The sequence below is a fragment of the Syngnathus leptorhynchus genome, chromosome 16 (assembly GCF_054491065.1).
Source record: "Syngnathus leptorhynchus isolate UIUO chromosome 16, UIUO_Slep, whole genome shotgun sequence".
NCBI lineage: Eukaryota > Metazoa > Chordata > Actinopteri > Syngnathiformes > Syngnathidae > Syngnathus > Syngnathus leptorhynchus.
In genome coordinates, this window is record NC_141210.1 from 8201307 (window position 1) to 8214737 (window position 13431).

A 13431-nucleotide genomic window follows, 5' to 3' on the forward strand; every position below is an offset into this window, starting at 1 on the left:
TGACATTTGCAAACATCAGCATATGTAGAGAATGCAATCAAACAAACACACACACACACACACACACACACACACACACACACACACACACACACACACACACACACACATTTCTTGTATCGGGTTTGTGTATGAGAGGCCACAGAGAGTTGCGTCAGTTTTTTTCTTTTTCTTTTTTTTTTTTATTAAACAAGGCTAACAACAAACCATGGACAATTTTTTTGGTTTGGTTTATTCATGTGGTTGCTCTCACCGGTAAGGTGCATGACACACGCATACACGATGAGATTGTGTGATGAAAACTGACTGAGCACTTTGATCTTTGTTCATCTGAATTACAGATTGATGCACAGATTAAAAAAAAATGTGAAAAATGTTCTTCACTGAAATATTTTTTTAAGATTTTTTTTTTTAATGAGTGCAAATGCTTGGTTGAATGCCTCAAAAATACACCTAATCAAACAACATCAAATGTCTTCTTTTGTTTTCCTCTTGCAAAAACAAAAGCTGTTTCAAAAGAGGCCATTTGTCATTTTTGTCCTGCTAATGAGCAAAAATCAAGCAGAAACGAACAGGACAATTTGCTCTGTAAACAAGCCAAAAAAACCAAAGCAATCTTTCATGATTTTCCTTAAAGCACGACAATGACATTCTGCGCTGTCTTGTAGGATACTGCATCAAATTCTGCTCTTATAAGAAAAATGGATTTGCACCGACAATCAAGTTGTAATTTCATGAGAAAACGTCATGCAAAATATACATTTCTGTTTTGGTCGAGAATTGCTAATATTCATGAAAAAAAGCTTTTACCCTGGCAATCCTGCTGGATATTTAGAGAAATGGTCTCTAGCATTATTTCTTTTAAAAAAAATTATTCAAAATATGTAATGTAATTCAATTACTATTCCGTATTTTATATTTAAATTACAATTTAATCCTATAATTTTCTTTTTAATTCTTTTCCTTTTCAATGTGTAATACTCAACCACACAAATGTGGATACAAGCATGAATGGAAACCACACAAGGATAAAAAAGCCCATCGCTGACATTTCTATTTTATGAAAGCTTCTTGCTTTTTATCTTGTTCTTGCCTCAGAACAACCTTGAAGATTTTGTGAGCCAAGTTTTCGCAAAAACAAAATTACAAACACAAATGAAGCTGCACAAGGACAGTGGGCAGCCATTATTGGCAAGCAGCAAAAAACGTCTCGCAAAGATTTGTAATGCCACGAGAGCTCCAAAGCAACATTTTATACTGTGTTAGACATGGCTTTGGCTGGAGCACAAAAACAGAAACGCAAATATGCGGGCTGCCACTGCAATTCAGTTATGCACAAAGTGGTGTTAAAATCTCTGTATCCCGACCCCAGACCCCCCCCCCCCTCATAATAGCATGACTGTTATTCAACATTCATAATGTCCAGACTGCTGCTAATATTCAAACACAGATTGAATCGATGATGATTCGTTCCAACATTGAACAAGAAAAAACATCTTGTAAGCAAAAGTTTGACTCCAAAGCCGGTACAATTAACCGTTGTGTCGCTTGCCACTTGCTGTTTACATTTACTTTAAAACAAAACGATACGAATAACATAAGTGTGAAGGCCATCGCCTTCACACAATGACACCTGGTGTATTTCACCAAAGCACATCTTATGACAGTTTGCTAGCTCAATGCTAACGCATATTAAACATCATTGACAGGCGATTAGAAACTCTCAAAGAACTGAAATCTTTGTTCAAGTATGAACTCATATTGCAAATTGTTTTTAATGCGTTACATTCCACTTTGAGTAGTCATTGAGACATTTTTTGGGGGGTCTGGAATGGATTAACGCCATTTTGATGGGAAATGTTTATTTGGGATACTTGCGAGCGTGGAACTAAACGCCAGGACCTAAACTCGCAAGCGCACTTGATGATGGCGGAATTACGGCTTGTCCTTCCCGCTCAATCCCTCTGGCATGACGGCGGGCGTCGGGTGCCAGCTCTCAGCCGGTTCTGGGCAGCTGCGGGCTCGATGCCGGCATCCATGTAAAGCTGTTTGGGAAATGGCAGCCGCTCAAGGGCCAGAGAGGTATTAAGCGGAGATTGACAAGAATCAAAATGTCCTCCCTCCCTGCTAATCTTTTTTTTTTTTTTTAACACGCAAGACATTGTCTTACGTAATGTCCACACGCTTTTTTGTTTGGAACGTACACGTGTGCGCACTAAAAGAAGGCATGCTCTGTCTTTGCCAAACACCGTCGGCCGGGGCTCATGCATTAAATATGGCCGCTGCTTGACAACAATAATGCCGCCGACTGTTGAACGCCTTCCCCTCGATGGTGCGCTCTTCAAAGCGTGGACGTGCAACCTTTTGCTCGACACAGGAAGAATGTTTCCACAAGACATGAAAGATGGCCCGAACGCAGCATGAACGCACAGCATGTTGACTCAAATGAAAAAAGAGAAAAGACACTTGGCCCGATTGAAGACAATCCTAAACTTGTTCATGGAAACAGATTGCAAAGATCTTCCCGCTGACTCCTTCTCGCTCCGAGTCGGCATTCAGAGGCTCCACAATTGGATTGCACGGATGGAATGTCGTGATCCTTTTCTTTCTAGCTTTTCAAACATGGAAGCTTGCCCTAGAGCCGATTCTCAGCTTGCTCACACATTTGTTTGGTTAGCAGCCTAGAATGTCAACATGCCATCTCCTCAAGTTTTCCTCCATGGTTAAGACTGGAATGACACACGCTTGAAGTCAACATCGGGACATATCTGACATCAGTGATGTTGTGATGATCAAGAATACTTGGCTTTTTTTTTTTTTTTTTGGCTTTTCTTTGTTTTCCAATTGCGAACTCTCCTGGCACTAAGACTCAAAGGCGCGGTCCTCGCAGATCTCCAGTGGTGCTTTGGTGGCTCCGCCAAAGACCTCCACGTTGGCGTCTATCCAAGGGACCACGTTGCCGGGCATGTACGCCGAGCAATTGGCCAGGCCTGTGATGTCGGCTGGCCGCAGAACTCGGTCCCACATGTTGAACTGGCTCAGCTCGCCCACGAAGGCTTGCGTGGCATCAAAGCGACCTCCGACGATGTCCTTGGCACACGATCAGATGATGCAAGCATTAGAAAACATCGTCTGACTTCAATTCTTAGTAATGAACCAAATTTTAAGTTGCAGTATTCCTGGGAAAATATCACACCCTCATTTGTTTTATTTGTTGGCTTGAAGGTGTGATTTTGTGGCATAACATTAACACATAGTTAAATAAATGAATAAGGAGCTCAGTTGACTATGACTCTTCTTGTCTTTGATATCATTGAGCACAATCTTTGCAGCCATCTCCCTTTGAGTGTGCTTTAAAGCCAAACGTCATCCAATATGGATGAAGGTCTCGCTGAAGATTATGAAAGCAAATTAGTCATCCAGTTTACCGGCTAATGAAATGACATCATGCTTTGTCCTTGCAGTAGATGAATGAGGTCATAGTTAAAAGGAACATCATAGCGTGAGAAGAGTCACTTCACCCCTCTGCACTCTGCCTTGGGGGCTGGAAAATTCCTTGCACTGATACATCAACAACTAAACCCCCCCCCGGGCCATCTCAAGCGTTTACCTGCTCCTGACCCAGCACAATCACCCCGCCAGATTTAATTGGGTGCCAGGGGGCCAGGTTGTCCCCGGTGCCGAGCCGCTCGCCGTCCTGGTAAGCCTCCCAGAAGCCATCTCTGGTCGTCCAGGTGATGCAGATGTGGTGCCAGCGCCCGTCACTCACCGAAAGAGGAAGCTGCGCCACCTGGACATCGGAGAGAACCGGAGTCGAGATGGGACGTGCCCGAAAGTGCTGCACCGCCGCTAACGAGGACGCCAATTAAAAGCAAGGGCTGGGGCGGCTTCAAACGACAAATTCTCAGGCCGAGTAAAATATACATGACCCAGGTGACGCGACGTGTGCAGCAAAGACGGCGAGGAGCTTTGCCAGCATCACAAGCGCTATGGCCATCCGTTAGTCCATCTATGCAATGCGTGTTGCACTCGGTTCTTCATTTTTAAATCCATACGAGAGAGTATTTTTCTTTGTTTGAGATCTTTGCCGTGCTCCAGAGTTGCAGAATGAAAACAACCAGACAGCTTTCTGGACTTTTGAGGTGCTTTTTCCGATTGCACAATTGCATACCCAACCTAACCTCATGGAACGGACACATGACCGCCGTCGTCATATTCGCCGGCCTTCATCTATCCGTCTGATCTGTCATAGTTTCTGTCATAGTTTCTTCATCTTCTCTACATGCTCCCCCCTTCTCTCCAAGTCTCTGCAGACCTCGAATCTAGTTTTCCTTTTTTGGGGGTCTCGTATCCACCAGCCTTCCCCGCACCGTCTTCCTCTCATCTGTTTGACTTCAGCGCATGTATAATGCATGACAGAGGAAAAGCAGTGAAGAGAGCTGACTGACTGCGCCTCAGCTTTGCCCGCCCCCCTCCAATGTAAGTAAACCAGTGGGGGAAGAACTGTTTTCTTTCTCGCCGGTATAGGGAACCTTCTATAAAATGCAAAAGAAAGCCAAACAGCCAAATTAAATCAGACGAGTTTTCTTTCAGAGATGTGCCAGATCACAAAACAAAATCAAAACAGCAAATTGTACACCTGCAGCATCAGCCAATCAGAGAGCATTAGTGCCAGTTCCACCCTGAAGTCACCTGTGCATAAGCAACTCTCAAGGATTACTGGGACGCTTACATGAGCACAACTACCATTTTAGCATTTACAGGAAGCGGGGGGGAAATAACAAGATGGCCTCAAATCAGCACAGCAAATCTCTAATGAATTGTTGTTATTGCCGAGCCAATGTGGAATGTGGGTCACTTGGATGAAACGTTTTGAAGATGCTCATTAAATAATCACCGCTGAAGGTCAGAGATGCTCAAAGGTACGCACGGCGCTATACGACAAGCGCACCGAGGCACTTTAATGAGCCGCGGTGCCGCTCGTGCCAGAGGGCTTCAAAGAATAAGGACAGAAGAAGACACAACGAAGTTACCTTGTCATTGACCAGCAGCTCGATGGGGTTGTTCCCCCACTCGATCAGAACAATCTCATTGGCCTGGCCCGGCACGCCGTACGAGAAGGGCGTTCCGATGCCGGGGCTGGCGCCGGACTTGAGCCACATGCAGACGGTGAAGGCGTACATCTCGGGGAGGCTCTTCTTGATGCGACCGTACAAGTAGTTGGTGCGCAGCGACAGGGACACCTTGAAGTCTTCGGGTGACTTGAAGGCGTTGTTGTCTGACCACAAATTGGATCCAATTACAAAATGTAACTTCAATTCTTTTATTCCCAACTGCTCAGTGCAGCACTTGTTTTTCAAATGTATTTTGAGTTATCAACCAGGAAAACAAATCCAAAAATTCACAGCTCCATCTGCAGCGCTTACTTTTCTCTAGCTCAGCGATCCTCTCCAGAAGCGAATTGAGCGCATTGTCGGTGCGTTGGCGATGAGCCGCCGTCTCGTTGTAGAGCCGGCTCTTCTCCTCCTCCAGCTCGGCCACCTTTCGCAGCAACTGTGTCTCTAGGAGGCCCAGACGTTGGCCCAGGAGCTCCCGCAGTTGCGGCGACAAAGGGCTCAGTGCCGGAACACCTCCGGCTGACGCATTCGCGCCGGGGAGTTGCAAACTCTGCTGCTGGAAGGCAGAATAGGAAAAAAAAAAGATAATAATGCATGTCAAGAGTCGGCGTGCACCTGTGCTTGCTTGCTTGCTTGCTTGCTTGCTGACCCAGCAAACACCTACAGATGGAATGAGTTTAAAAAAAAGAAGCTGTGTGTGACTTGACCCAGACTTCACAATAGGCCTAATAACAGATGGATTTTTGAAAATAGGATAAAAACTGCCCATGCCCGATCTCTGATACAATTGTGTCATATTCTGGTTGACCTTGCCCATCTGGGTCCTTCCCGTTCACCGAGTTTGATTAATCATTCCTGACAAATCTGCTTTTCCTGAAAGTAAAGCATTGCAAATGAAATGCAGCGAGAGAGGGAGCCGCATCATCCGCACAATCGTTGATTATTTTCTGTCAATCAACACAGTGGACGCTCCGGTGCTGGACGATATCCAGTTTGTTCAATTAAAAGCTTCCCCGTAATCCATTGCAGACCCCAAATGTCCGCACAAAGGTTCCATTCACAGCAAAGAGGATTATGAAGGACCATTTCAATATTCTTCATGCTCACACATTTGTTAGAAGAAACGTGACATGCTGACATAAAATGAAATTTGCTGGAATCTTCCGAGATTAATTCAATTCCCACGAGATTGTCTAAAGTCCCGTCTTGAAGCTTCGCGTCCAATTTTGCATTTTCATTGATGAGCTTCGAATGGCGACAAGAGCCCCGTGCTCTCATCCGTCATGAAATCTAGCAGATATGAATCGATGCGTAACCGTAATGAAATACGGTCCGCCTCCTCAATTGGATCGGCGGCCGATCTGGGCAATAAAGCTTCCAATCGAGCAAAGATGAAGAAGCAACGATGAGGGAGGGGGAAAAAAAGTGACGTTTTAGTCGTTGCAGCATTTTCAACACGGAAATGAATCAAGCAGGATGACGAGTGTGTAGTAGATGGTGAAAGATGCCTTTTCAATCGGTCATAAAACCGAGTTGTATTTCCACCTCGGCCAGCGCTTGACTTTTCAGTGACCTGTCGAGCGACATACTTGAATAGAGCGCAAAAACATGACCGTGGGACCTCCAAAGTCGCTTCCTGACATTGATTGGCAATACTTTTTGATACTCGTCTGATCCAAGGCCAGTCTGGTCTTATGCCTGAATGCGTGACAACCTTCTGAATCACACGAAGCTGGCTTTATTTCCGATCTCAAATCCAGGGGGGCCGTCCTTGACGTCATCGCCCGCTTGTTAGCCGACGTGCGTGTGAGTCTGATGCTGCAAAATGAATTGCAGGTGTGACCATCGCAGGCGCAGCAGTCAACGCCAGTAATTGCCTCGGGACCCGGGAGATGGCAAATACTGGACCATAATAATGACAAAGCAATTGTACGGCAAAGGGCCAGGCACATGCGGCTGAACAATAATTTGGTCAACAATAATTTGATAAATGATTATTTTCGATAAACCATTTACAATTTGACATCACTTCCTTAAATCTGTGAGCAATTTGTTTTACAAATGTGTTTAAGACTTGCTTATGGGGCCACCATTTTAAGTTTTTTTCACTCTCACGAGAGCGAATTAGCTCACGTGACATATGCTCGCCAATCCCTGCATGCTTTATTCCGGCAGAAAATCTTACAGTGACTCAATATACGTCCAAGTGCTAGCTGCCAATATTGCAACAACAAGCATGTTAGCTTCACATTGCAAATACCCAAAGATCGAAATGAAGAATGAATGGTTGTTTGTTTTTGGGTGATTGGCTGGCGACCAGTCCCAGGTGTACGCTGCCTCTCGCCCAAATGCAGCGAGCTAGCTTTATCTGATGTCCTGTTTAAGGGCATGTGCAGAAAGGATGTGGTGGTGCCCTGTCTTTGGCGCTTTAGAACCACCACTGGCTGCTCAATCACATTTACGCACCCACACGTGTCTTACCTCCAAGCTCTCCAAGCGCCCTTTCAGGCTTTGCATGGTCTTCCCAAGCTGGTTTATGGTCTCGCCGGGGTCACGCGGCAGGTCCCCCATGGTGTTCTTGCCCAGCTCCTTCCTCCTGGAGCCGTGACCCCGCGACTTGCCCGTCGTCGGCACAGAGTCGTCGGCGGCTGCCTCACAGCGCGCCAGCTTGGAGTTGAGCTCCTTGATTGTTCCCTGCTGGCTGACGATGGTCTCCTTCTGCTGCAAGATGGTCTCTCGCAGCCGGATGATGGTGTTGCGCAGCTCGTCCTCCACGGGGCCGCTCACCTGCAGGCGGTTGCCCGTCGCCACGTAGCCGCAGCCGGGCTCAGCGCCCGGGGGGATGGCGTTGCACACGAAGCGGCCACCTGTAGCTGCGGCTACCGCCTCCTGGGCGCTCCCTGCCGCCGCCACGGCAAACAGGCAGAGCAGCACCACCGCTTCGGAAAGCATTCTGCCGCGTGAAAGTTGGATGGATCGGGGCGGGTGGGCTGCGGGGAGGAGGTACTCCTGCTACAAACAACTTTTACCCAACAGGCACTCGCCCATTCAAGTGTTTGCTGAGCTCAAAACAAAAGTGGAGCGATGACAAATCACACATCCGCGCGCTCGGTTAAATATGACCATCTCAGCTGATATTTCCTTCACTGGGGGGAAAAAAACCCAAAAGATCCAGAAAAGGTTGCAGAGAAGTTGCCAGCGTGCCTGCTTGCTCCGGCATCACCCAGCTAGTGCTCACCGACACGCAACCGAGCTGAGCAGGCAGGCAGGAGGATTATGATGACGAGGATGACGATGATGGCGAGGTGCGTGTGTGTGCGCGCGCGCTCCACGCGGCAGCCTGTGCGCCATCGTCGAGTCTCTCAGTGGAATGCATCCGTATGCTCAGGGTTGCTTTCATTCACTTTTTAATGTTAAGTACCACAAATGAAGCACACATCTCTCAAAGAATTTCTCAATCTAATCAATCAGCAAAATCCATCCAAAAATTCAAACAAAAGCTGGCATGTGCGCAATTATGACAAGACATGAGTTTTTTGACAAATGTGTGTTTTCTTTGTGTTTTGTTTTTTCTGCAGGCACGAGCGGCTGCCAAAAATGTGTTGTCAGTATGCAAGGCAACACTTTGCTATCAAATGTCACCACGGCGACATGCTCTCGCATCATTTTATAAAGGTGAGTTGTTTCACCTGATTCTTTTTTGTATATCTAACAAAGTGGTGACCTATGACAATTAAGGGAAAAAAATCCTACTTTTAATTAACAAATTCGTGACACTTTGAGTCTGGAACTAATTAATTTGCTAAACATGATTTCCGATGGGATAAATTGTTTTGGCACTCAAACAGCATCACAGATTGTGTTGGACTTAGGAGGGTTGACTGAATGTCAACCATAATGGGACACTATATACTGTAAAAAAATAAAATAAATTCAAAACCAAAAAGAATTTACTTTACAGCTTGAAGTGCACTACGGCGATTCAGTGAATTTGCGTCAATCTGATACGGGCCCGAGCCCATGTTGGGTTGTTTTGCATTACTTTGAAAAACCTTTCTAACGATGCGTTTGACTCTCTTTTAGAAAACAATTTGTTTTCCTTAGCGTTGGCAGTTTCTGCTTCTATTTTTCTACAAGTTCTATTGCCTTCTCATAAACAGCCTTTATTTCCTGCTGGCGGTTTCATGTTATGCTCTATTTTACCTTTTTATTGGCGTACGGCACAACTTTTTTTTAATGTGCTTTATAAAATAAATTGGATTGAGAAGAAGGATCGTTTCGAGGCCACCAGAGCACTTGTAGTGGTAAACGTAATCTTTGGCGTTTGTTTTAATCCGGCTTGGAGCATGAGAGCAGCATTTTGCACTCGTACTCGTGGGGTAAACTGGTCAAACTCAGGAATTTGATCATTTTGGGTTGTGTACTGGTCGGGGGACTCGTCTCACAATAGACTAAGAAGCAAAGCAATATTTACGACGCTTTGACAGAAATGCGATTATGTTCAGCAGGTGGCAATATTTGGCGTGGTGGGAAAAACGAACACTCCACTTATATGCACTCCAATATCAAGATCGTCAAACGCGGTCTCTGATTCCTAAAGATTTGGTCAGAAAAACTTTGCGGTCGCCGTCTCATATCTTCCAGCAAGAAAGCGTAGGCTAAATGTCAGGCGCAAAGAATTGCCGGGTGTCGCAAGGGTTCAAAAGGCCAAAAAAAGTCAGCAGAAGGAACAGAATGGAAAGTCCCCCGAGAGACCAGGACGGACGAGATATATCTCCATGGCAACCTTCTCTCTCGCCGTCTTCAACTTGAGGACCCCTGAGAGGAGAGATGACATGGCTGACTTGAAAGTTGACGGGGCGGAGTTATTTCCCTTTTATGCTGGTGACTGGTGAGTGTCGGCCACGTTCCTTCTCCCTCTTTAATCCTCTTGACTCGCGGAGGGGTTAGCAAATAGGCCGCCATCCAAAACTTCTCCTCGCTTGACTTTGCCGGCAAACGTAAAACACTTCAGCCCAGGATTGCTCTAGCGAGAGGGAGATTTACTCGGCTTGTGCAAATTACAAAAGGAGCATTGATAGTTTCTTGTGGCACTCTTCCACAACGTGCTTCTCCTTTTGTCGGTTTGTCAAACGCATTTGTCACCGTAAGATTTTGAAAAGTAGAATGCGTCAGAGCACATGTTTTCAAATGACCTCAGGATTAGCTTCAGTATCCGTTTAATTTCCCTAAGGGAGTGCCACAAGGTTCGGCTTTGGGTCCCTTTATATGTCAGTTCTATCAGCAACTCAGGTCCAAATGTCCCTGACGTAAATGAGCATTTTTGATTTCCAGCTCCCCACTGCTCAACAGTGAATCTTTTTAATTAAGCAAGGCGGCTGTTGAATTAGAATCGTATCTGCCCCCAGGCTTTGAATTATATCTACTGTTCTAATCAAATGTCCCTTTAAGGCAAAGATCTCCTGTTTTCTGCACTTGTAGAAGTAACACCATGCAAGTCAGTTTTCATGCAAGCCTAAATGGATCCTTGAGATCCATCTGCTGGTATATATTATTTGGTGTAGATGGGCAGAACTGATTGAGTCAACAAAATAATTTCAGGCTGTTATGAAGATGCGTATTACATTCATTTTGCTCACTCCGTTCATGTCAGGGGGCATTTGGAAGATTGGGCGAATTCACATCGTCCATAAAACGTGACCGGCATATGTAATCCTGCTGCTGACTCATACGGTGCCATTGCATGATGAGCTGCAGTTACACGTGTGTCAATGCTGAATGGCGTCAAACAAAAGGAGAGTATGGATACATAAAAAAAAAAAAAGTACACATGCACGCTGGAGAGGACTAAGAGCAAAAAGTGCGGAGACACTTTATTATTAGAAATTGATTTCATTTTTCAGTGAAGCATGTGATTAATTTATTATTGACGTACTTCTTTTGCTCCATTGAATTTTTATAATATTGTGAAGCACTTTGGCTGATGTCAGCCCGTCTTTAAACCAGACGATTACATCTCCGTTCCTTGTTAGAAATGAATGAAATCAAATTTGAAGGCAACTGAAAACATCAGTTTGAACAAATTGAACCTTGACTTTGGTTACCTTGAGGCGGTCGAAGAAAATTAGCATTTGAAATCAACTGAATTTGGCTCCGCCACTGACGTGCTTGAACGTGTTTAACGTGAAAGCCTTTGCTGCCAACGTTTGTCCAGGACCACCGAGCAATCATGTTTGAAATGCGCTCCTCTCCCGCCTTGGTATCAAACTGCTTCAGCTTTCATTGGCAACGTATGGCTTTTGATGTTCTCTTACTTGCTGGAACATGTTTTTCACACATTTGCGTGTGAGAAGTCATTAACGGCGCACAATTGTCGTCCTGGCTTGCCCGTTCGGAGTGGCCATTTGGTTCACACGCTGCTCCTCATCTAGTTAGAAACTCGAAATATTACTGAAAGCATGAAAGGGAGGGATTAAAAACGAGCCTTATAAAGGGCCAATTTTTTAAACAGGTCCTTTTATTCAAGCTTGAGATTTTATTAAGGTTTTCTTAATGTAGTGACCAGTGAGTTGCATTATCGTTGGTGAGTGAATGCGGACCCAATTCTGTTTCAACGTCATGTCTGCCTGTAACTTAGCATCGAAGTGAATCCATCCTTGGAATGGAAAAAAAAAGAAGCTACGATGTATTTTGTCGTGTTTAGTGATACAGATGCTTACTCGATAAATATATTGAAGTTTGGTTTTTGTCATGACTCGTCCCCGGTTGTTTTATTATGTGTAGGTTGTCATTATTTCTGTCCGTGTCTGTGTACTCGCCCTGGCTCCTTTCCTGTGTCTACTCACAATCTATGTACTAACCAGTCACCTGCCTCTCGTTACCTGTCGCGTATTTAAATTCCGTCTGCGCGTCACATCCTTGTCGAATTATTTCTTGTCTCACGTCTCTGTCAGTTCTGGTTTTGTTTGCCGGCCCTGTCAGTCAGTCCCGTCGATATTTGTCAGGCCATTAAGTTATGTTATTTTGCCGGTTCTGTTGGCTTGTTCCCCTTATGCTGCCTTCCAACTACCTTTTCCCTTCAATAAACCCTGGTCCAAGCTGCATTTGGTCGCCCTGCTCCATTCCGATCCGTGACAGTTTTAGCTACCATCAAACAGCCAAGTATGTCAAGTTACGCACTGACACAATCTGCACTACATTCGATATCCAAAGTCTACACACCCCTGTTCCTAAGTCCGCACTGAAGGTCCCGGTACCGCCTCTCCTCAAAGCTGAACGAGATCTTTGAGCTGGCTGGTCTAAATTCTCTTTTGGCTGCACTGCTGCACAGCTCCTAATGACTCGTCTGCAACGGACAACAAACGAGGTTGACGTTACGTAATATGCATGCTGCCGCAGGGACGCGCCGCCCACTTGCGCCATCCGCGCTCGGCCGTGTGAGTGAATCACTGTTTTGCGCCTTCTTCATTAGGAGTTCTTCCTTGTGAATAAACAAATTGTTCCTTTTTAAAAGCACATCAATTCGAGTAGAAAAAGTCCTTTGAAAGCACACAAAAGTCAGCAAAGTAGCCGATTTTTGACTAAAAGTAGGCCAGCTGCACTCAGCAACGACCCCAAGGTGAGACAGGGAGCGACGCACACAGCGTCCACACCTGCAGATTGAAAAAAAAAAAAAACGCCAAATGTCATCCGGACCGGTTGCAAAGCAGCAACCTCGTCGAGGGCCAGAGACGGGGCGGCACATTTGTCTTTTTCAAGACTTGTGCAACGAGGGCCTGTCAATCGAGGAGCTTGATACATTTGACATCAAATTGCTCGTGTCGTAATTTGCACCCTCCCAAGTGACCGTCAAAACAATGTTGGGGAGAAAAACAAGCACTCAAGTCCAGCCACGTACGCAGGACGCTCATCATCTGTGAATCGTGTCTCAAAATGAAAACATGATGTCTTCGCCGGAGTGCAGTGCATGTTAGTTTTCTCCTCACGCAGCAGCCAAGCTGCCGCCGCTGGTAAGCTAACTGTGACTGGACTTGACACAATTCTGGTGAAAAAGATGCGTTTTTTTTTCTTCTTGTTTGTGCATATGCATGGCAGGCAGCTCAAGCAAGCACACGGGGACTTGTTGGCGCCCCTCTGAATTAAGCGTCGCCGTCGCACATACGCTGGCTGTGCCGCCCCCGGCTTGAGCGTGCGTGCGCGGCCGCGTTGCTCTGATGAACGCAAACAACACCTGCCGAGGTTTCAGGCAGATGGACTGAAATTTACACACGGTTTTGGCATCAGCAGCCTCGCACACCTTGAGTCAAAAAAGAAA

General features: G+C 45.7%; 1 protein-coding gene across 1 annotated transcript; it reads right to left on the minus strand.

The window, feature by feature from the left end:
• Window positions 1–1426: 1426 nt before the first annotated feature.
• Window positions 1427–8069, minus strand: nptx2a (neuronal pentraxin 2a). Its single transcript, XM_085933967.1, has 5 exons — window positions 7599–8069; window positions 5427–5673; window positions 5034–5278; window positions 3611–3790; window positions 1427–3090 (listed from the first exon to the last, which is right to left on the minus strand). The coding sequence occupies exons 1-5, from the start codon at window positions 8067–8069 to the stop codon at window positions 2863–2865; spliced, it is 1371 nt and encodes a 456-aa protein (XP_085790093.1). The 3' UTR covers window positions 1427–2862.
• Between the last annotated feature and the right edge of the window lie 5362 nt (window positions 8070–13431).